Genomic DNA, 23,743 nt, shown 5'->3' with positions numbered 1-23,743 from the left:
AAATGGCTCCCTTACCTTGAGCAAATGGTGCAAAAATCACTGTTGTGAATTGTTGTTGTCCTGGGCATGCTTGTTAATTATTTTCCAGACTATCACCGGTAACTCAGCAATATAATTATTGTTAATCTTTTATGCCATATGCTTTGCTGAGTGATAAAATATGTATTAAGTTGGTTTGGTAAACAAGAGAGTGATATGGTATTAGTACGTAGCAGCATACAATGCTATTTCCTTATTCAATCTCACTACCGTATATAGCATTGTATTTTCTCCTTTTAATTTAATAAGTTTTTTTGAATTAGTGATCTTTTCTGATTTACAGGATTGTCTGCACAGTAAAATATTACGCCATCATTTCGTTGACTTAGTTCTGGTCATTTTTTTTCTCTGAGTTAGTGCAGTATTTGTTGCTATAGTGTATTGCTATCACTGTAAAATTTGAACTCATTTCTTTTTTCTGCTAATATTGGTGTTGTTGTTGACATTTTCTGTTCTTTCAGCCCTCGTGTGGTCTGAAGATGAATTCAGGTCTGTCTCATCAGTTGATAATCTCTGTCAGAATGACGTAGGATTTATCAATGACTAGCTTTGGTCAATGTTTTCATAACCGAATTTTGTAATGCACTGCCATCCTTTCTATAGCATGGGTAACAATTCAGCAGGGTTGTTGTATTATTAGTATCTTTTTACTTTTATAATAATCACATTACTTCTTGGTCTAGTGGAAAATAACTTGTGTTGGCCAGAGTTTTCATTAACTTCCTGTAAATTCTGTAGCTTGGCCAGTAAGTTCATGTGGGGCTAGAATAGTGTCATTTGCAGTTACAAGAAATCTTAGATCTCCCTGTCTCCCTCTGCACCTTACACTTTTCTCTCACAATCTCATGAGAAATTTGTGACCTCTGGGATAGTATGGAGGTCAAGGCACAATGGTGAATCCCTGTTACTGTAAACAGAATTCAAACTGCTGTGGCTAATGTTATAACTTCCAAGGCTTCCTTCCTTCTAATAATTGGGAACTTTTACTGGCTGGCCATTCTTACTCTATGTGAACAGATCAGCTCTCACACCATGGCTTCAACAGCAACGCAATATCTATCGTTTCTTTTCTGTGTGTATTTCTACACTTTTGGCATATAATTCATGTCAGCAGAATTTCCCCAATACTACTGAAGATTTCACTACAGACGACCTTGCTCTCGATTTTTGCTTACCCACGTGACCTGGAGGTGTGTGGTTGTGTCTGTGTGGTGTTGAGAGGGCAGGTGGAGGAGGAGGCACAACAAGAAGAGCAGAGGAAACTTGGAAGTGAGCAAATGAGGAGATTGGAAGTAACTGATAAACCGTGGTTGCTTTCTAGTTACCTTAGGTTAGTTATAACTTATGATTTGTACAGTCTATTCAGAAAATACAGGCATATTTGACTGTAATTCTAAATGAATTCCCAGTCGTAATTCAAATGTGCTAACTTTGATATAAGTAGTTTAGACATGGGAAAATGGCGACTGCATATTTTTAAATTTATTTGGAAGCCACAGAGTCATATTAATAATATGTTTAGAAATACTGACATTTATTTCTAACCAGTAAAACAGACATTGTAATTGTGTTTTACTATTTTTGATTATATAAAACAAGATAAAATGGAAAAAAATAAAATTAAACATAAAATTAGTGTGAGAAGGGCACAGTTTACAGCAGAATAGCAATTTCATGATAATAAACAAACACAAGCTGATAACAACTAAGCAAGGCAAGTCACGGAAAATATGAAAGATCAAAGGTATCGTAATAAAAGCTTCAATAAAGGGTAATTTTCCCATAAAAATCCTCCTTGGGCTGATAGTGTCAAGGGAGGCTTGGGCAGGTTTTTTTTTATTCACTCACAGGATGTGAGTGTTGCTAGCAGGATCAACGTATATTGCCCATTCCTAAATGAGTATTTTGCTGGCGGTCATTCAAAGTCAGTCACATTGCTGTGTGCATGGACTCTGACCAGGTAGGAGCGACAGATGACTTTCACTAGAAGGACTGGTGAACGTCTGAACCCTTAACAACAATCCTGAGTTACAAATTTAATGCAATTATCAGATTATTTTGTGTCAAGTTAAATTACTGGTCCCAATGAAGCGTACTGTTAAACTAATTAAACGCTAGTTTACTATTGAACAACTGGCTACATTTTATTGTGAGGGCAGCCAACATGCTGGATGTGCTCAGAATTGTGCACTGTCTTAAGTATTAGATACAGAGAGTGCACTGTTATCCCAGTTAATGTTGCCTTCTCGCCATTCATTATAATACTCTTGGTACTTCAGCCCACGTGCCCACCACCTCCACGTTCTTGCCTCAAATTTCACTCTCCAAGGTCCTCATTTCCAAAGTTGAATTTTGAGATGAGTTACCAAACACACATCTTTAACATCACAAAACTGACCAATTCCAACTCTGTTACTGGCCCGCCGCTTCACCAGATCTGTGATCTAAGTTTCAAATTTGAATTTGATTATTCTAAAAATGTTCTGCCCATTATCAGCATTTTGCAGAGCGTTACACGTTCAAAGCTCTGTTTCTTGTTGCCTCAAATCACAAACAAAGGAGAACCTGCATATGCTGGAAATCAAAGCAACACATACAAGATGCTGGAGGAACTCAGCAGGTCAGGTAACATCGATGGAAAAAAGTACAGTCGACGTTTCAGGAGTCCTGTCGAAGGGTTTCGGCCCAAAATGTCAACTGTACTTTTTTCCATAGATGCTGCTCGGCCTGCTGAGTTCCTCCAGCATTTTGTGTGTGTCTCTTTGTTGCCTGTTTTCCTGTCCCCAGACCAAGTCGTCGCCTGTTGTTCCTTGTCGTTGCTGACCTATATTGGCTCCTGATCATCTAGGATTGATTTGCAACTGGTGTTTGCTTTATTATTATCACTTGTATTGAGGGACAGTGAAAAAATTTATTAACATGCCATCCAGAGAGATAATTTTATGTACAGTGTGTAGATTAAGGAAGTACAAAATGGAAACAAAACAGAAAGCAGAATATTGTGTTACACTCATGGAGAAAGTGCGGTGCAATTAACAAATAAGGTGCAAGGACCAAGATGAGATAGATTGAAAATCAAGACTTCTTCTTTACTGTACCAGAGGTCCAGTCAAGGGTCTTATAACAGGAAATAGAAGCTGTCCTTTAGTCTGGTGGTACGTGATCTCGAGCTTCTATTATCTTCTGCCTGATGGAAGTGAGGGAGAAGAGAGAATGACCAGGGTGGGAGAGGCCCTTGATTATGCTGGCTGCTTTCCCAAGGCTTTGGAAGTATAGACAGAGTCCATAGTGAGGAGGCCAGTTTTCACGATAGACCAGGCTCTGTTCACAATTCTGCAATTTCATGCAAACTTGGACAGAGCAGTTACCATACTGCTCTGGTGCATCTATAAAAATTCGAAATCAGAACTGGGATCAGGTTTATTATCATATGATGTGAAATTTCTTGTTTAACATCAGCAGTACAGTGCAAAGACATTGATATAAATTGATATAAATTTATTTATTGAGATACAGCATGGAATAGGCCCTTCCAGCCTTTTGAGCTGCACTGCCCAGCAACCTCAGACTTAACCCTAGCCTCATCACGGGACAATTTACAATGAACAATTAACCTACCAGCTAATATGTCTTTGGACTGTGGGAGGAAATGGGAGCACCTGGAGGAAACCCAGGTGGTCACAGAGAGGACGTACAACTTGTTACTCACAACGGCCGGAATTGAACCTCGGTCGCCAGTACTGTAAAGCGCTGTACTAACCACTACGCTACCATGCATTGAGGATAATCGTGGCAGAGATGCTACTGCCAAGCCTGACTGACTGGAGCCCGTTAGACAAGAAGTCAAGGATTCAGTTGCACAGCGGCGTGCCAAGTCCTAGTTCTACGATATAGGTAAAAAAACGGGATGAGGTCCTACAAGGTGAATTTAGGGAGTTAGGAGATAAACTAAAAAGTAGGACCACAAAGGTAATAACCTCTGGATTACTGCCAGTGCCACGTGCCAGTCAGAGTAGAAATAGGAGGATATTTCAGATGAATACGTGGCTTGAAAAATGGTGCAAGGGGGAGGAATTCAAACTTCTGGGGCATTGGAACCAGTTCTGGAGGAGGTGGGACCGGTACAAACAGGACGGTCTGCACCTGGGCTGGACTGGAACCAATGTCCTACGGGGAGCGTTTGCTACTATTGTTCAGGAGGATTGAAACTGATGTGGCAGGGGGATGGGAACAAGTGCAGGGAGACAGAGGGGTGTAAAATGAGGGTAGAAGCAAAAAGTAGTAAAGTGAAAAGTAAAAGTGGCAGGCCGGCAAATCCAGGGCACAAATCAAAAAAGGGACACTTTTCAACATAATTGTATAAGGGCTAAGAGTGTTGTAAAAGCAAGCCTGAAGGCTTTGTGTGTCAATGCAAGGAGCGTTCGTAACAAGGTGGATGAATTGAATGTGCAGATAGTTATTAATGAATATGATATAGTTAGGATCACAGAGACATGGCTCCAGGATAACCAAGGATGGGAGCTCAACATTCAGGGATATTCAATATTCAGGAGGGATAGACATGAAAGAAAAGGAGGTGGTGTGGCATTGCTGGTTAGGAGGAGATTAACGCAATAGAAAGGAAGGACATTAACCAGGAGGATGTGGAATCGATATGGGTAGAGCTGCATAACACTAAGGGTCAGAAAACGCTGGTGGGGGTTGTGTACAGGCCACCTAACAGTAGTAGTGAGGTTGGGAATGGCATTAAACAGAAAATTAGAAATGCGTGCAATAAGGGAACAGCAGTTATAATGGGTGACTTCAATCTACATATAGATTGGGTGAACCAAATTGGTAAGGGTGCTGAGGAAGAGGATTTCTTGGAACGTATGCGGGATAGTTTTCTGAACCAACATGTCGAGGAACCTACTAGAGAGCAGGCCATTCTGGACTAGGTATTGAGCAATGAGGAAGGGTTAGTTAGAAATTGTGTCGTGCGAGGCCCTTTGGGTAAGAGTGACTATAATATGGTGGAATTCTTCATTAAGATGGAGAGTGACATAGTTAATTCAGTAACAAAGCTTCTGAACTTAAAGAAGGGTAACTTTGAAGGTATGAGACGTGAATTAGCTAAGGTAGACTGGCAAATGATACTTAAAGGGTTGACGGTGGATATGCAATGGCAAGCATTTAAAGATCGCATGGGTGAACTGCAACAATTGTTCGTCCCAGCTTGGCAAAAGAATAAACCAGGGAAGGTATTGCACCTGTGGCTGACAAGAGAAATTAGGGATAGTATCAATTCCAAAGAAGAAACATACAAATTAGCCAGAAAAAGCAGCACACCTGACGACTGGGAGAAATTCAGAGTCCAGCAGAGGAGGACAAAGGGCTTAATTAAGAAAGGGAAAAAAGATAATGAGAGAAAGCTGGCAGGGAACATAAAAACTGACTGCAAAAGCTTTTATAGATATGTGAAAAGAAAAAGATTGGTTAAGACAAATGTAGGTCCCTTACAGTCAGAAACAGGTGAATTGATTATGGGGAACAAGGACATGGCAGACCAATTGAATAACTATTTTGGTTCTGTCTTCACTAAGGAGGACATAGATAATCTTCCGGAAATAGTAGGGGACCGAAGGTCTAGTGAGATGGAGGAACTGAGGGAAATACATGTTAGTAGGGAAGTGGTGTTATGTAAATTGAAGGGATTGAAGGCAGATAAATCCCCCGGGCCAGATGGTCTGCATCCCAGAGTGCTTAAGGAAGTAGCACAAGAAATAGTGGATGCATTAGTGATAATTTTTCAAAACTCCTTAGATTCTGGATTAGTTCCTGAGGATTGGAGGGTGGCTAATGTAACCCCGCTTTTTAAAAAAGGAGGGAGAGAGAAACCGGGGAATGATAGACCAGTAAGCCTGACATTGGTGGTGGGGAAAATGCTAGAGTCAGTTATCAAAGATGTGATAACAGCACATTTGGAAAGCGGTGAAATCATCAGACAAAGTCAGCATGGATTTGTGAAAGGAAAATCATGTCTGACGAATCTCATTGAATTTTTTGAGGATGTAACTAGTAGAGTTGATAGGGGAGAACCAGTGGATGTGGTATATTTGGATTTTCAAAAGGCTTTTGACAAGGTCCCACACAAGAGATTAGTGTGCAAACTTAAAGCACAGGGTATTGGGGTTATGGTATTGCTGTGGATAGAGAATTGGTTGGCAGACAGGAAGCAAAGAGTAGGAATAAACGGGACTTTTTCAGAATGGCAGGCGGTGACTAGTGGGGTACCGCAAGGCTCAGTGCTGGGACCCCAGTTGTTTACAGTATATATTAATGACTTAGACGAGGGAATTAAATGCAGCATCTCCAAGTTTGCGGATGACACAAAGCTGGGCGGCAGTGTTAACTGTGAGGAGGATGCTAAGAGGATGCAGGGTGACTTGGATAGGTTAGGTGAGTGGGCAAATCCATGGCAGATGCAATTTAATGTGGATAAATGTGAGGTTATCCACTTTGGTGGCAAGAACAGGAAAACAGATTATTATCTGAATGGTGGCCGATTAGGAAAAGGGGAGGTCCAACGAGACCTGGGTGTCATTGTACACCAGTCATTGAAAGTGGGCATGCAGGTACAGCAGGGGGTGAAAATGGCGAATGGTATGCTGGCATTCATAGCAAGAGGATTCGAGTACAGGAGCAGGGAGGTACTACTGCAGCTGTACAAGGCCTTGGTGAGACCACACCTAGAGTATTGTGTGCAGTTTTGGTCCCCTAACCTGAAGAAAGACATTCTTGCCATAGAGGGAGTACAAAGAAGGTTCACCAGATTGATTCCTGGGATGGCAGGACTTTCATATGATGAAAGACTGGATCGGCTAGGCTTATACTCTCTGGAATTTAGAAGATTGAGGGGCGATCTTATTGAAATGTATAAAATTCTAAAGGGATTGGACAGGCTAGATGTAGGAAGATTGTTCCCGATATTGGGGAAGTCCAGAATGAGGGGTCACAGTTTGAGGATAAAGGGGAAGTCTTTTAGGACTGAGATGAGGAAAAACTTCTTCACACAGAGAGTGGTTAACCTGTGGAATTCTCTGCCACAGGAAACAGTTGAGGCCAGTTCATTGGCTATATTTAAGAGGGAGTTAGATATGGCCCTTGTGGCTAAAGGGATCAGGGGGTATGGAGAGAAGGCAGGTACGGGGTTGTGACTTGGATGATCAGCCATGATCGTACTGAATGGTAGTGCAGACTCGAAGGGTCGAATGGCCTACTCCTGCACCTATTTTCTATGTTTCTATGTTTCTAGGAGTTCGTTATTTTGTGTTTGAATCAGTTTGTAGCATTGTCTTTTTACAGCCTTCTCAGCTGCACAAATGAACAATTGAACCAGAATTCTCTGTTTAACTGACTTGTTCATTCTTTGCATCACATTTGCAATTATGCCTAAAATTTGGAAAAACATCCCCAATTCCCTCCACCTCTCCTCTTCTAAACTCTCCTTAAAGCTCAGCTTCATTTACTGTCCATTGTGTGGTGAAGTGTTTCAACACATCTTTCGAAACAAAAGACATAATATAGAAACAGAAAATGCTGAAAATATTCAGCAGATTCTCCAATCCAGAGAAGTGTGAAATGACTCACTTTGGAAGGTCAAGATGAACGCAAAGTACAAGGATAAAGGCAGGATTCTTACAGTGTGGTGGAACAGAATCATCTTCAGGTTCACATCCATAGATCCCTCAAAGTTGCCTCGTGGTTAAAAATGTGTATGATGTGTTGACCTTCGTACACACTTCATTAGTTGGGGAACTGAGTTCAAGAACTGCGAGCAATGTTGCAGCTCTATAAAACTGTGGTTAGACCACACTTGTAGTATTGTGTTCATTTCTGGTCATCTCATTAGAAGAAGGGTGTGGAAGCTTTAGAGAGGGTGCAAAGGAGATTTCCCAGGATGCTGTCTGGATTGGAAAACGTGGTGTATGAGGAAAGGTTGAGTGAGGTAGAGCTTTTCTCTTTGGAGTGAAATAGAATGAGAGGTGACCTGACAGACATGTACGTGGGAGAAGCATAGAGAGAGTGGACAGCCAGCACCTTTTCCCCAAGGTGGCAATGACTGGAATGAGACCTAAGGTGATTGGAGGAAAATATAGGGGGGATGTCAGAAGTAGGTTTTTTACACACAGAGTGGTAGGTGCATGGAACGCACTGCCAGGGCTGGTGGTAGAGGTAGGTACATTAGGGATGTTTAAGTTGCTCTACCACGCTGCTGCATATTCTATGTTCTAAGTTATACAGTATCTATAGCAAGAGAAACAGAGTTAACACTTCAGGTCAAATAGGCTAAGAAAATGTGAAAGCAAACTAGTTTTAACTTGTAGAGAGTTTGGGGAGGACAGAACAATGAGAATATCTCTGGGCTGAGGCCAGGATTGCCATGATGAAACTGTATTTTTGAAGCCTTCTGGTTGATGAAATGATTGAAGGTGTTTCAAGAAGATAGCTCAAGTGGATATGACGAAAGTTGCAAAATGCATTGCCAAGGTATTAGAGAGAAATGAACTAAACATAGAATATTGGAGCAGCTCAGCATATCAAATAATCTTTATAGAGAAAAAATGTTTCAATATTGCAGATGGATAACATTATCATGATAACAGCACACATAAAATACTGGAGGAACCTCCTGCATTGTGTGTGTCTGTGCGTTGCTTTGGATTTCCAGCATCTGCAGATTTTGTCATGTTCATGATTATAGTGATGATTTTATTTTTGCAAAAAAAAAAAGAATTTTAGGGGAAAAAAAAAGATTACTTGAAATTACTGAATTCTATACCGGTTCCTGAAGGCTGCAGTATACCCAGATGGAAGCCCCATTGAAACAATGCAGGAGGCCACAGATGGAAGGGAATAGGAATGTCAATTAAAGTGACAGAAATCTGGGTTGCAACTGCAGCTTGAACAAAGGTTCACTGTGGAGTAGACACTCAATCGACATTGATTTCTCCACTGAGACCACCGTGTCATGACCATGAAATGTGATACAAAAACTTGGAATAACTGTAAGTGAATTGATGATTCGCCAATTAGATTTGCGTATGCTGGAAAAGGAAAAGGATGCGATAGAAATCATAGGGTAACTGCAAAAGATTAAATATTTAAGGGGGATATGAGGGGGATCTTCTTCACTCAGAGGGTGGTGAGAGTGTGGAATGAGCTGGCAGCAGAAGTAATGGATGTGGGTTCGATTTCAACATTTAGGAGAAGTTAAGTACATGGGTGCCAGGGGTATGGAGGGCTATGGTCCAGGTGCAGGTCAATGGGACTAAGCAGAATAATAGTTTGGCATGGACTAGATGGGCTGAAGGACCTGCTTCTGTACTGTAGGGTTCTATGACTCTGTCATTGGGTGTATTTAAGGCAGAGGTAGATAGGTTCTTGATTAGCCAGGGCATCAAGGGTAATGGGGAGAAGGCAGTGGAGTGGGGATGACTGGAAGAATTAGATCAGCCCATGACTGAATGGCAGATCAGACTCAATGGGCTGAATGGCCTACTTCTGCTCCTATATCTTATGGTCTTATATACAAGTTATACTTAGCAACTTGAACTTTAAGAAATTCCTCATCTGTAGTGATTTCTCTGAAAGTAAAGTAGAAACCATTATGTGAATGTTGCTCTGAGGAAACTTTGCCCCTTTGGTTCAGCATGTATTCTATAGAGAAAATCCAGCTGATGTAAACAATGTTAATGGTGAAGTGAATGTTCTAAATACCTTTGACTTGTTTATGTCTTTTTAGGTCAGTGTGTACATCAGGTTTTGCTACTGAGCAAAGAACAGACTTTTGATTCACTGGGATTAATTCAATGCAACAGAAGCAGCAGTAACTATTGGCTGGTCCAAGGAGAGAGTGGTTACTCCATCAAGGCTACAATTTCAACCAAACCTGGAGGACCCAACTGCAGTGGTGTGGATGTGGCAACTTATAGTACTGGGTTTCTTGACCCAAGACAAACTGTTAGTAAGTACGTGTCATTTGGAGAACATTTTAAAGAGATGATTTTGAAAATAGTTGTGTATCTTTTTACTTTCTTGGCTCCAATATTTCTATATTGTCTATTTTACTATGTAATTAAATGCTTAATCTACAAATAATTTAAAACTTCACAGCTTAGAGAAAGTCCCATTTCTTTTAAGTAGCTTTCCTAAGCTCTCTGGGTGTGCCATAAAAGCCATTGTTCCCTGGGTACTTGGCAACGTTGATTCTCTTGTGTTTCCAAAAACTTTATTCACCCGCCTTGACTGATACAATGATCCTTCCCTGTGATTTGCTACAAGCAGAATGTTTACTGGTGTTATTTGGAAAAAGAAAGAAAGGAATAAGCCATTGGGCACTGGTCTTGAATCTAGAGAACTAATAATGAAAGATGACAAGGTGGATAATGTATTATTTTCCCTGTGAATGGGGTTGAGAGGGAAAATAGATCAGCCACGATCAAATGACAGAGCTGTCTTGATGGGCAAATGACCTAATTCTGCTAGTAGGTTTAATGGTCTTATAGTCTTGAGAAGGTATTATATGTGAGTCGTAACTGCGCGTGATACAAGAAGCATCCCAGTTACGGCTGTAAATCGGGAATTGGATGGGAAGGAGGAATGTTCAGTATGGAAATGATACTGAGTGAATTATTGAAGCAGTGGGTCTAACAGGACTCCAATTCTAATGGTCTTCATTTTATGCTCTTAAAGTAAGTGATAGGTAATGAATGTGTTTTAATTTTCCAAAATACCGTAGATTTGGAAAAAGGTTCTATTAGAATATAAAATGGCAAATACAGTATATCCCCTTTATTCAAAAAAAGAAAAAGACTTTAAGAAAAATATTAGAAGCTGTTATTAAAGATGTTATATTTGGCACTTAGAAAAACTTAAGGTGTTCAGGGAAAGTCAGCACGGCCTTGTGAAAGGGAATTCACCAAATTCTTTAAAGTCTAGAAAAAATGGGGTACTAGTGAATATGCTACATGCAATTTTGCTGAAAACAATTGATAAGGGAACAGAAAATATAAGTTTGTGGTGCAGGAAGTAACATGTAGGTACGTATTGGCAAGCAAATAATAATTAGATAATAGGCATGGAAACATCTTATTCTGGTTAGTAAGTTTAATTTACGGTGTGCTTCTGGGATGATTACTGGAGCCCCAACTTTTACAACTTATATAAATGACTGGGATGGAGATGCGAAAGGGGTGACTCAGTGGCATACAGTTAGTCTATTGCTACGATCCCAGCATCCCAGGTTCAGTACCTCTGCTATCCGTAAAGAGTTTGTACTTTCTCCTGGTGACTCCGGTGTGGAGAGCAATAGGGATGGTATGCTCGATCCTTGCTTCCATGTTCTAGAAATGGTCCATTTGTGGATTGCTGGAAGGCAGGAAGACCTCGAGTGACCCTGATGACTATACCTGTGAGAAGTGCATCCAGCTGCAGCTTCTAAGTAACTGAGGCTGGAGCTGGATAAACTCTGGATCATTCTGGAGGTTGAGAGATACGTGGAGCTGGATACGCACAAGGTGCAGGATGCAGGTAACTGGGTGACTGTCAGGAGAGGAAAGGAGATAGGCAGCCAGTGCAGAGTACACCCCCCCCCCCCAATAACAGGTACACCACTTTGGGTTTCTGTTAGAGCAGATGACCTAGCAGAAGAAAGCCACAGCGATCACGTGTCCAGCACTGAACCTGGCTCAGTGGCTCAGAAGGGAAGGAAGGGAAAACAAATGAGCTGTACATATAGGGGATTCATTGGTTAGTGGAACAAACTGGAGGCTCTGTGGACGAGAACAATATTCCAGGATGGTATGTTGCTTCCTGGCGACCAGGTCATGGACGTCTAGGATCGAGTCCAGAACATTCTTAAGTGGAAGGGTGAACAGCCAGAAGTTGTGGTCTACAGTGATACCAATGACGTGGGTACAAAGGGTAATGAGGTCCTGCAAAGTGAGTTCAGGGAGTTAGGTGCTAAATTAAAGGACAAGAATTCCAGGGTTGTGATCTTAGGATTGCTACACTTGCCACATGCTACTGAGGCCAGAAATAGGATGATCATACAGGTTAGCATGGGACAAGGTGGAGGAGGGAGTTCAGATTTTTGGATCATTGGTCTCTCCTTCAGGGAAGGCGGGAACCGTACAAATAGGACAGTTTGACCTGAACTGAGGGGTGACTGATATCCTATTAGGAAGGCTTGCTACTGCTGCACAGGGACATTTAAACTAGAGGTGCAGAGTGATGGGAACTAGAGCGCCAGAGCAGATAGTGGAGAGGTTGTGGGGAAGGATCATATACCACACCCCCATTTCCTCATCCTCTGAGTCTGTACAACATTCAGTGGTTGAGTCCCCTTCAGCTTTCTCCATTGATTGTCTTTCTGCTCTCCCATGTCACCGCAGAGTCCTCCAACTAGGTGTAGGGTCCACGTCAGGCTCTGGGTCGACACGTACCTCTTGTCCCAGAGATAAAAGGTAGTTCCGATGGAGAATTTTGACAGGTCTATTCCAGTCTTCTGGCTTCACATGAAAAGCTGGCATGTTTGGCATCTGACTCTCCACTGTGTAAAGCGTAACCACCCTGTGGTCAGCCACCTTATGCTTCCCTGGTAGCCCCAAGTTCTGTCTCCAGGAATCAGTTGGGAGAACCTAATCTTTTGACCGTTACTCCTCTTATTTCCTTGATTCTGCTTGGCAACAGAGACCTCTGCTAGTTTATACACCTCTTGCGATTCCCTCCTCATGTCAGACACATATTTAAGATAGGTCTTCTGTGGCAAGTCTTCCCCATCAGTCCCAAGAACAGAGGTCTACAGGCAACCTTACCTCATGCCCAATCAAATAGTATGGCGAGTATCTAGTAGCTTCATTCTGTGTACAGTTGTAGCAGTGGACCAGATGCCCAATATGCCGACTCCATTTGTTCTTCTTGTTGATCTCCAGGGTTCTGAGCATGTCTAGCAATGTCCAGTTGAACCTCTCAGGCTGGGATCACCTTGAGGATAATAAGGCATAGTCCTCAACTTCTCGACTCTAAGCACGCTCAGTAACTCATAGATGAGCCTATTCCGATCACTATGTATCCATCTGGGAAGGCTATAATGAACAAAATACTTTTCCTGTAACACTTTGGCCACAGTGAACACCCTCTGATCCTTTGTAGGGAAAGCTTGAGTATGTCTAGTGCAGTGATCAGTAATAACCAAAACATTCACTGTGTTGCTGGAAGCAGGCTCTATGGAGAGGAAATCCATGAATACTATATCAAGCACTCTGTAAATGAGATAAAGGAGTAGCACTAATAGGCAGCATCTTCCTCCGAATACATTGAATGCACAACTTACGGTACTCTTCGACCTCGGGCTTCATTCGGGGCCAATAGAACCAATCTCAGACCAATCCATAGGTCTTGTCAATCCCCAAATGACCCGAAACACCATGAAATGACTTCAGCACAATCCTCCAATGCTTCTCAGGCAGAACCAGGTACTTCTTCAGGCCGAGGCCTGTCTGTAGGAGACATGACCCAGTATAGAACCTGGTTCCTCAGCTCCAGTTTGTTCCATTCTCTCAGCAGCAGAGATATGGCAGGGTGTTTCGTCTTTTCAACTTGGGCTATATCCCCTTCTGCGACAGCTAACCAAACGGTACCTATACGAGGGTCATCTCACTGAGCGGTGCCTACTTCCCCAGGACTCAACGCGGGCAACTGTTTCATATTCAGAGCAGTCAAATTGCAGTAAGCTTGTGGAATGGCACAGCCAGAAGCGCCAGATAATCCACAGCTTTGTCCTGCCCCGGACTAGCCTATGATTCCTGGCACATTGCTTTAGCTTCAGATGCAGGAATGCTCTCCCACTCTCCATCCAGTTCCAATTCTTCATGCGCACATTGGGACAAAACATCTGCATCAATGTTCCGGCTCCCAGGCTGGAACTTCAGGCTGAAATCATAGGCAGACAATGCTGCTGTCCAATTTCGCCAATGTCAGGATATAAGTCAATGGATTGTTGTCAGTCCTCACCTTGAATTTAGCACCATATAGATAATCACATAACTTATCCACCACAGCCCATTTAAATGCCAAAAACTCTAATCTGTGTGTGGGGTAGTTTCGCTTGAAGGGTGACAGACTCAGTCTGACAAAGCGACAATCTCAACCCTGTGCCCTGATCCTGATATAGAACTCTCGGCTGGCATCTGTATGCAATACATATAGCAATTGGGGGATTTGCAAACACCAACACAGGTGCTTTCGTCAGCAGCTGCTTCAGCAACTGAAAGGCCTCTTCACATTTTGGGTCCCATCTTGCTCCAAAAGGCTCCAAGGGAGTAAGGTAAACTACCTTCTTCTCCTTCTGTTCTCCTCCCTTTCTCCTCCACAGGAGGGTAACTGCACAGAAGCTGATTCAAAGGGTAACTCACTTTGGAGTAGTCCTTCACGAACTTCGTGAAGGGATCAGATCTATGTACCCACATAATCCAAGGAACGAGCGTAGAGCACTCACATCTTTGGGTCTTGGCAATGTGATCACTGCCTCTATCTTAGACAGATCTATAGCTACTACATCCCATGAGACTATGTGCCCAACATAGTTGACAGATGTCTTGCTGAACCAGCACTTGTCCAGTGACGGTTTTAACCCTTCAGCTTTCAGGTGACCTAACACCTTCAGTAACCTCACCTCGTGCTCTTCCAGGGTGGACCTGACCCAAACACTACGAGATCATCCAAGTACACCAATACCTCAAGCAAGTTCATATCCCCACCGTTTTCTTCAGGACACGCTGGAAAGTAGCAGGTGCTCCTGATATTCCCTGGGGTATCCTTTCAAACTGAAAGAATCCAAGTGAACATATGAATGTTGTCTTCTCTTTGCCAGCCTCACTCATGAGTATCTGACCCCACTCCTTAGGTCCAGCACACTAAACCACTTCGCTCCACTCAGGCAGGCCAGCATGTCCTCGATCTGCAGAACATATACTTGTCGGAGACTATGCATCTGTTCAGTGTCTGATAGTCAACTCACATTCATACCTTCCCATTCTTCTTCCTCACCACCACTATGGTGGACGCATAAGAACTGGACTCAGTGATAATATCAGCTTCCTTCAGCTTCAGCAGATGCTACCAAACGTCTTCCACCTCTGCGGGTGCTAATCGACAAGACCTTTCTCTGAAAAGGGTGTCCTCTGTCACTCGGAAGGCGTGGCAAGTGCTCTTGGAACAACCCACATCAAACTCCTCAGTAGAAAAAACTCCAACATCTTCGAACTCCAACATCTTCTCCATCAGTGTCTTTTTCCAACCTCCAGGTACCGGGGAGTCACCAAAGTTGGATGACTTGGTTGTCAACTTTCCCTTTCCAGGAGATGGTCTCTCTCCTGCTTTTCTCACAGGAAAACTAGACATTAAAGTCACCGGAAAAAGATGTGCCATCGGCATTCCCCACCTGAGGGTGACCTCCCTCTCCGATGTGCTCCTGACAATCACTGTCATCCTGTTTACCTGTACAGCTGATGGCTTCTGCAGTTCAGGCCTCACCAGTAGCCCAGCAGGTAAGCCTGACTCCTCTTCATGGTCTTCTGGAGCATCCACCAGGAGGGCCTTGGCATCAGGCATTCCGGGAAATTTGGGGTTTCCCATCACTTTAGCTACTTCCCCAGGCCGTGACACGACAGATTTGGACTGGGTGTACCACACAGTTCCTCCTTTGTGCTCATCATCCAGCCTAGGATGGGCTTGCACTTCCTCAAAAACAACTCTGAACAGACAAGGTTTTCAGAAAGCTCTCTCCAATTCTCTCCTTGCAGGCTCCCACTAGCCTAACATATCAAGAACCTCAGCTATTCCCACATCTGCCTCCAAAAACTCCTGCTTCAACGACAAGTAACCATCATACCGGTAGTCATCAGTACTAAGGCCCCGAAGCTCTAGAGCACTGAGTGGCGTCAATGGTAAATGTGTCAAATACAGGTTGTAGAAGGATCTGCACAGCAGAGTAACCTGAGAGCATGTGTCAAGTATGGCTCTAGCATAAATACCCTCGAACCATAGGGATACAATGGAGTGTGGCTCCACTAAGCCTTCAGGATTAGGGTTTTGCACTTTAGTGTTTTCCTTGATACATTCGTAGGAGAATAGGTAATTTTGATCCATTGTTTAAGAAAGGCTCTAAGAATAAGACAGGAAATTATAGGCTGGTGAGCCTGACATCAGTAGTGGGTAGGTTATTGGAAGGTATTCCAAGGGACTGGATGCATGAATATTTGGATAAACAGAGACTAATTAGTGACAGTCAAAATGGCTTCATGTGCAGTAGGTTGTGTCTAACTAATCTTATAGCGTTTTCCAGGAAGTTACCAGGAAAGTTAATGAAGACAAACAGAGGATGTTATCCACGTGGACTTTTGCAAGCCCTTTGACAAGATCCTGCATTGGAGGTTGGTCAAAAAGATACAGTTGCTTGGCATTCAGGATGAGGTAGTGAATTGGATTAGACATCGGCTTCACAGGAGAAGCCAGAGAGTGGTAGTAGATGGTTGCTTCACTGATTGGAGACCTGTGACTAGTGGTGTGCTGCAAGGTAGGGATCAGTGCTGGGTCCATTGTTGTTCGTCATCTATATCAACCATCTGGATGATAATGTGGTAAACTAGATCAGCAAATTTGCTGATGACACCAAGATTGGGGGTGTAGTGTATAGTGAGGAAGACCGTCAAAGTTTGTAGCAGGATCTGGACCAGCTGGAAGGTTGGGCTGAAAAATGACAGGCGGAACTTAATGCAGATAAGTGTAAGGTAGTGCACTTTGGTAGGACAAGCCAGGGTAGAACTAACAAGGTGAGCAGTAGGGCACCGAGGAGTCAGTAGGGCCTGCATCTATGTTCTATGACTCTGAGTCTCTAAATGTTAATCCTGCCATGGACCCCTGCTTCCTAAGAATATCTCTGATACCACGGTTGAACCAGAGATTCATAGTTAGCTTGGGGCCAGTAATCCAAGAACCTACAAGAAGTTCAGGTACAACCTACAGAAGGCCATTGTGACAGCAAAAAGGCAGTTCCTTGTGAAATTACAGACACAAGCAGATGCACATCTGCTGTGGCAAAGTTTGCATGCCATTGTAACGCTCAGCTATATTGGCTGATATTTATCTAGGGGAAACCTTATCTCCCGGTTACGTAGGGTGCTGTGCAATGCCACCTGATTTGGTTTCAAACATCAATCATCAGCCAGCACACAATGTACATTTTACAAATTACACTTTATATATCTTACTAGGACTATGAGATTAATAGAGGTACAATATAAAAGGGAATGAAAAAGGCGCCAGACTTATCAAAGTTCAATTTCTTCGTGCACACAGTTGGAGCTCGGGACCGTCTTTCTTCACCCTGCAACCCACTCTGACCCCCTCGACTCGCAGCTTGAGACCACCCAAAGTGATCAACCAGAGCGCTCCCAGCATGTCCAGCTTCCTCCCGGTCTCTCCTCCAACTCCCTGCCAAAACCCCCGTTTCCCAGCCATATGAGATAGCATATCACCCCAAAAAAGAATAACATGGACACCCATTGGTTCATTCACTCTCTTGTCAATGAGATAACCCAAACAAACTGTAGCGAGAGAACCTTCTCAGCATTTATCATAAAGAAGCCATTTTGATGAACATACGCAGTAACATAAAAGAAGAAACCCCTTACACCATTATTTCCTATAAGGCAAGACCTAACAACATAACTGGTTCATCCTTTGAATTTCATCCTTTGCATGCACACTTTGAAAGAGAGAATAAAACTACACCTTTGGAATCCTAAACACAAAATACTCTGCAGATGCTGGGGTCAAAGCAACACTCACAACACACTGGAGGAACCCAGCAGGTCGGCAGCATCCGTGGAAAAGATTGGTCAACATTTCAGGCTGGAACCCTTCATCAGGACTGTAGAGAGAAGGGGCAGAGTCCCTATAAAGAAGGTGGGGGGAGGGTGGGGAGGAGAAGGCTGGTGGGTTCCAGGTGAAAAACCAGCAAGGGGAAAGATAAAGGGGTGGGGGACGGGAGGCAGGGAGGTGATAGGCAAGAAAGGTGAAGAAAGAATAGGGGAAAACACAATGGGTAGTAGAAGGAGGCGGAACCATGAGGGAGGTGATAGGCAGCTGGGGGAGGGGGCAGAGTGACATAGGGATAGGGGAAGGGAGGGGGAGGGAATTACTGGAAGTTGGAGAATTCTATGTTCATACCAAAGGACTGGAGACTACCTAGACTGTATATGAGGTGTTGCTCCTCCAACCTGAGTTTTGCCTCTCATGGCAGTAGAGGAGGCCATGTATGGACATATCTGAATGGGAGTGGGAAGCAGAGTTGAATGGGAGTGAGAAATAGACCTTTGGAATCCTGAAAGTATCTGACCTCTGGACAGTATATGATCTCTGGGCCATGTCAGAATATCCTTCAAGAGGGTGAACCCTCAAAAGGTGTCAGGATCCAATGGTGTACCTGACAGGGTACTGAAAGCCTGTGCCGACCAACTGGCTGGAATGTTCAAGGGCATCTCTACTCTGCCACTGCTGCAGTCATAGGTTCCCATCTGCTCTCAAAAGTGCATCAATCATAGCAGTGCCCGAAAAGAGCAGGGCGAGTTGGCACAACAACTATCATCCGGCAGCACCCACAGCTACAGTGATGAGATACGTTGAGAGGCTGCTGATGGTCAGAATTAACGCCTGCCCGATCAAGGACCTGGACGCACAGCAATTTGCCTACAGCCACAACAGGTCCAAAGTGGATGCAATCTCACAAGATCTCTACTAGGCTTTGGACCACCTGGATAACTTCAATACCTTCATCTGGCTGCTTTACTTCTAATCAACAAGCTACAAAAATTGAGCCTCTTTGCCTCCGTCCACCACTAGATTCTTGAATTTCTCATGACAAACCACAGTCAGAACAGATTAGTGATAACATCTCTTCCTTCCTGACAGATCAACCACAGGAACATTTAAAGGATGTGTATTTAGCCTACTGTTTACTCTCTCTACACTCATGATGTGTAGCTGGTTAGGTGGTGTAGCAACAACAACCTTACACTCAGCATCGGCAGGGTCAAGTCATTTATTGTAGTCTTCAGAAAGGAGAGGTCAGGGGAACACAAACCACTCCTTGTCGAGGCGTCAGTGGTGGAAAGAGTGAGCGGCTTTAGGTTCCAGGGTCGATATTTCTGAAGGTCTATCCTGCACTCAACAAATTAGTGCAATTAGGAAAAAGGTGTGTCAGCGGCTATACTTCACTGGGAGTCTGAGGAGACATGGTATGTCACCGACGCCTCCAGCAAACTTCTTCAGATGTACGGTGGGGAGGATTATGACTGGTTGTGTCACTGCCCAGTATGGAAGCACCTATGCATTGGATCATAAGAAGCTTCAGGGGCTTGTAGACTCTATCTGCTCCATCACGGGCATAAGCCTGCCCGTCCTCAAGTACAACTTCAAAAGATGATGCCTCAGAAAGGTGGCATCCATCATTAAGTACCCTCACCATCCAGGACATGTCATCTTCTCATTACTACCATCAGGAAGGAGGTACAGGAGACTGAAGACCCAAACTCAACATTGACCCAAACTCAAGCTTTTTTCTCCTCTGCCATCAGATTTCTGAACGGTTCAAGGCCACTATCTGGGTATTTTTTTTCTCATTTTTAAAAATATTTTATCGAAACCTTTAGTAATTCGTTATCCCTATACTGTTGCCACAAAACAACGAGTTTCATGACTTATGTCAGTGACAGTATATCTGATTGGTTCCTTGCCTCCTGGAGATACAGGTGTCTCCATCTGTTGGCAGAAAGCCACTAAAATAAATTGTTATCCATAATACAATAATAATGGGATGGCGTAATTGTAATCCCACATCCATATTCAAATGAAACCCCTTTTTACTGGGCGTCTCTGGAATTACGACTCGTTAGCCCCTCGCTAACAGCCACTGGACTCCGCAGCGTGAAACCCACCGTTTTCAGGCTCCGTACATCATGTTCTTGGAGAGGTTAGAGAAGAAAGTGACCATAATTATGCAATGAATGCAGAACTTTAGTTCTGTGGAGTGAATGAAGAAAACAAAATTTTTCTTCTTTTGGTGAAGAAAGCTAAAAGAAGAGCTAGTCACCATGTTCAAAGAAAGGATTGAATATGATAGAATTAACACAGAGAAATTGAATCCAGTGATAGTTGTTTATAATCAACTGTCAGAGACTTGTAATTTGCAAAAGAAGTTTAAATTCAAATTTAATTATCATTCAACCATACATGAATACAGCCAAGCAAAACAGCACTCCTTCAAGACCAAGGTGCAAAACACAGTAACAACAATCGTACACAGCACAAAGCACAAATAGCACATATAATATACAGTCACACAAAAAATACAATACTCTGCAAAAGTCTTAGGCACCCTAAATTTTTTATATAGTTTGAGATGGTATGACCTCCACAGAGCCCTGATCTCAACTTCATCGAGGCTCTCTGGGATTAACTGAAGAGACAGAAGCAGCAAAACAGCCAAGGACTGCAGAATAGCTGTGGCAAGTTCTCCAAGATGCACGGAACAACCTACCAGCCAATTTTCTTATAAAATGACACAACAGTGTACCTAAGACAATTGATGCAGTTTTAACGGCAGATATTGATTTGATTTAGTTTTTTACTGTTTATTGTTCTTTATAGTATTATTTTGATAATTAGAAACTTTTAATTTAATTACTTTTGAAAACATCTTTGCTTTACAGAATTTTTTACGTGTGCCTAAAACTTTTGCACAGTACTGTATATATACAGGTGCCCCCCGCTTTTCGAACGTTCGCTTTACGAAACCTCACTGTTACGAAAGACCTACATTAGAACCCTGTTTTCGCTTTCAGAAGGTGTTTTCACTGTTACAAAAAAATTCAGCGCGTGATAAAAGATTCAGCGCGCGAAAAAAATCAGCGTGTAATAAAAAGCAGCCGCTCTCCCCGGATTTGGAATGGCATTCTTGCCAGCATTGCCTTAACACGAGCCTGTGAGCAGTCGTTTACAAGATGAGTTCTATGGTGTCGGAAAAGCCCGAAAGTGCTCATAAGGGTGTTACACTTAGCGTAAAACTAGACATAATTAAGTGTTTCGATTGTGGTGAACGAAGCAAGGACAAAGTGAGTTTGGCTTGCGGAAGCTGACAAGATGATGTTGAAGAGGTTTTGGCATCCCATGACCAAGAACTGATAGATGAAGAGCTGATGCAATTGGAAGAGGAAAGGATAACAATCGAAACCGAATGAGTAATGATAAAGTACAACTTTAATTTTGAAAGGGTACATAGGTTTAGGGGATATTTGCAAGATTCTTTGAGTCCTTACAAAGAACTGTATGATAGAAAAATGCGCGAGGCTCAGCAGTCAAGCAAGCCTTCCACATCAGCCACAGCAGACGACGAACCTCGACCTTTGACATCGAGAGGGGCAGTCATAGAAGATGAGCTGCTTGCTCTAATGGAAACAGACGACGAGATGACACCCCGGTGTCCCACCACCCCAACACCCAGGCCGCGGGCAGGTACTGTACCGATTCGCGGAGAATGCAGCAGTAGCCGGGAGGCACACAGCACTTCTTTAAGAAAAAAGCTGAAATAAACATGCTAATTAATTAGGTGCCACCCCACACGTAATTGTCGGCCCAGATCAGAGGCAATGCAATCAGCAATCGGCACTGGGCCGACAATTACGTGTCGGGCGGCACGTAATTAATTAGCATGTTTATTTCGGCTTTTTTCTTAAAGATGTGCTGCATGCCTCCCGGCTACCGCTGCACCCCTGCGTGCTTCGCGGCAATGTATCGGTTGGTGGCCCAGAGGGTGGGGGCCACTGCACCACCCAACCTGCGACGACCCAGCCTAACACACTATCATCAGTTTGCTCTGTGCTGTCCCGATTCCGGTAAGTGATACTACACTGTACATACATTATTTCTACTTTATATCGGCTGTGTATTTTTACGTGTATTTGGTATGATTTGGCAGCTTCATAGCTTAAAGGTTACTGGAGAGCGCTTGCGCCGTGTTTCTGCCAACAGCACTTGCGTGAGATTTTCTGCCGACAGTGCTTGCGTGAGATTTTCGCTACAGAGAACAGTTGAGTAATGATTGTGGAAAAGTATTTCTACTTTGTATAGGCTGTGTATTTATCATATCATTCCTGCTTTTACTATATGTTACTGTTATTTTAGGTTTTACGTGTTATTTGGCATGATTTGGTAGGTTATTTTTGGGTCTGCGAACGCTCACAAAATTTTCCCATATAAATAAGTGGAAATTGCTTCTTCGCTTTACGACATTTCGGCTTACAAACCGTTTCATAGGAAAGCTCTACCTTCGGATGGCTGGGGAAACCTGTAGTCAGAGTCCCTGCGTGACACATCCAGTGCATTGATGGTGCATGGGTATTGCTGACAAGAATAAGCAGTCCTCAGACAAATATATGCATGCATGCATGCAATCCAGCTTGTCTTCCACCAGGCAAACACTAGAAAGCAGTGCCAGTGGGAGAGTCCAGAGGTAAACCTGGCATAGAAGACATGCCACACTACTTCTGTGTCTCCCCTCCTGGATTGCTGCAACAAGCAAGCCCATGGCCTGAGGCCTGGTCTTCACTACAACCAAGGCTGTGTGGCTCCCTTGTCCTCGGTGTCACTAATTAACCATTGAACCGGACTCGCAGTATTTGACATCACCAATGTCCAATGGAGTCTTGCGATCACAAGAAAAACATCCGAGACAATCACTTGCCGTTAGACAGAACGTCACCTTTGCGCACCGACTGCCTCTCCGCAGCAGGCAGTGACATGGTCCATACCGAGTCCAGCCCTCTGCCATCGAGGAACTCGCTGACGGGGTAGACCTGCAGTACTTGCGGTTCTTAATGTCCAGCAGTGTTTTGCGATCATAAAAACAACATTTAAAAAGGACAAAAACACCTATGGTTTAAAAAGGACAAAATCACCTATGGTTGGCCCTGGAGAGGTCACTGTGTCCAAGTGCACCAGCATCTTACCAGAGCAAGCTGTGAAGAGAAATTATTTTAAAAGCAAATTATTGTGATGTGGAATGAGCTATCAGAAAGGGTAGTGGAAGCAGATTCCCTGATATCTTTCAGAAGGATCTGGAGAGGATACAGGACGCAGGTCCAAAACAGTGGCCAGTTGGGTAGTTACTTCCATGAGCTGGCTCAGGCTCTGCTCTAAAGTGAGGAAACTTCTGAAAATCCACATCCCTACTACCAAACTCGTAAATCTCCTCGGCATACACCACACCCTAAAGCCTTGACTCTCTTTCAACAGAATGATGCAACAGCCACTTAGTGCCAAACCAGTGAGTTATAAACATTTAACATAAATTCTTTGCAAGCATCATGACCCTCACCCTCACCTTTCACTATTCGGCTTAATCCTTTGCTCGCTGCAATCTCCCAGATCAGCCTGATGCCCTCCACCTTTCAGTGCAACTCATCATGATCAGTGTGACCATCCATTTCACCTATTGACTACCATAGAGAAAAATAGAAACATAGAAAACCTACAGCACAAGACAGGCCTTTCGGCCCACAATGCTGTGCTGAACATGTATTTACTTCAGAAATTATCTAGGGTT

The 23,743-nt window shown here is 43.3% G+C and overlaps 1 protein-coding gene across 2 annotated transcripts in view; it reads left to right on the top strand.

Moving 5' to 3' along the window:
• LOC140198950 (suppressor of tumorigenicity 14 protein homolog) overlaps positions 1-23,743 on the top strand; it is a 119,149-nt gene that overhangs the window by 54,347 nt on the left and 41,059 nt on the right. For both annotated transcript variants that reach the window (XR_011886298.1, XM_072260251.1), the window contains exon 7: positions 9,824-10,049. Coding sequence is in view for 1 of the 2 variants with exons in the window: in XM_072260251.1 (XP_072116352.1) it covers positions 9,824-10,049 (226 nt within the window). In the remaining variant the exon portion in view is untranslated. The remainder of the gene's footprint in view (positions 1-9,823; positions 10,050-23,743) is intronic.

Source organism: Mobula birostris, chromosome 6, assembly GCF_030028105.1.
Source record: "Mobula birostris isolate sMobBir1 chromosome 6, sMobBir1.hap1, whole genome shotgun sequence".
Taxonomy (NCBI): domain Eukaryota; kingdom Metazoa; phylum Chordata; class Chondrichthyes; order Myliobatiformes; family Myliobatidae; genus Mobula; species Mobula birostris.
The sequence above is the reverse complement of the archived record's forward strand: the minus strand, read 5'-3'. Positions and strand labels throughout refer to the sequence as shown.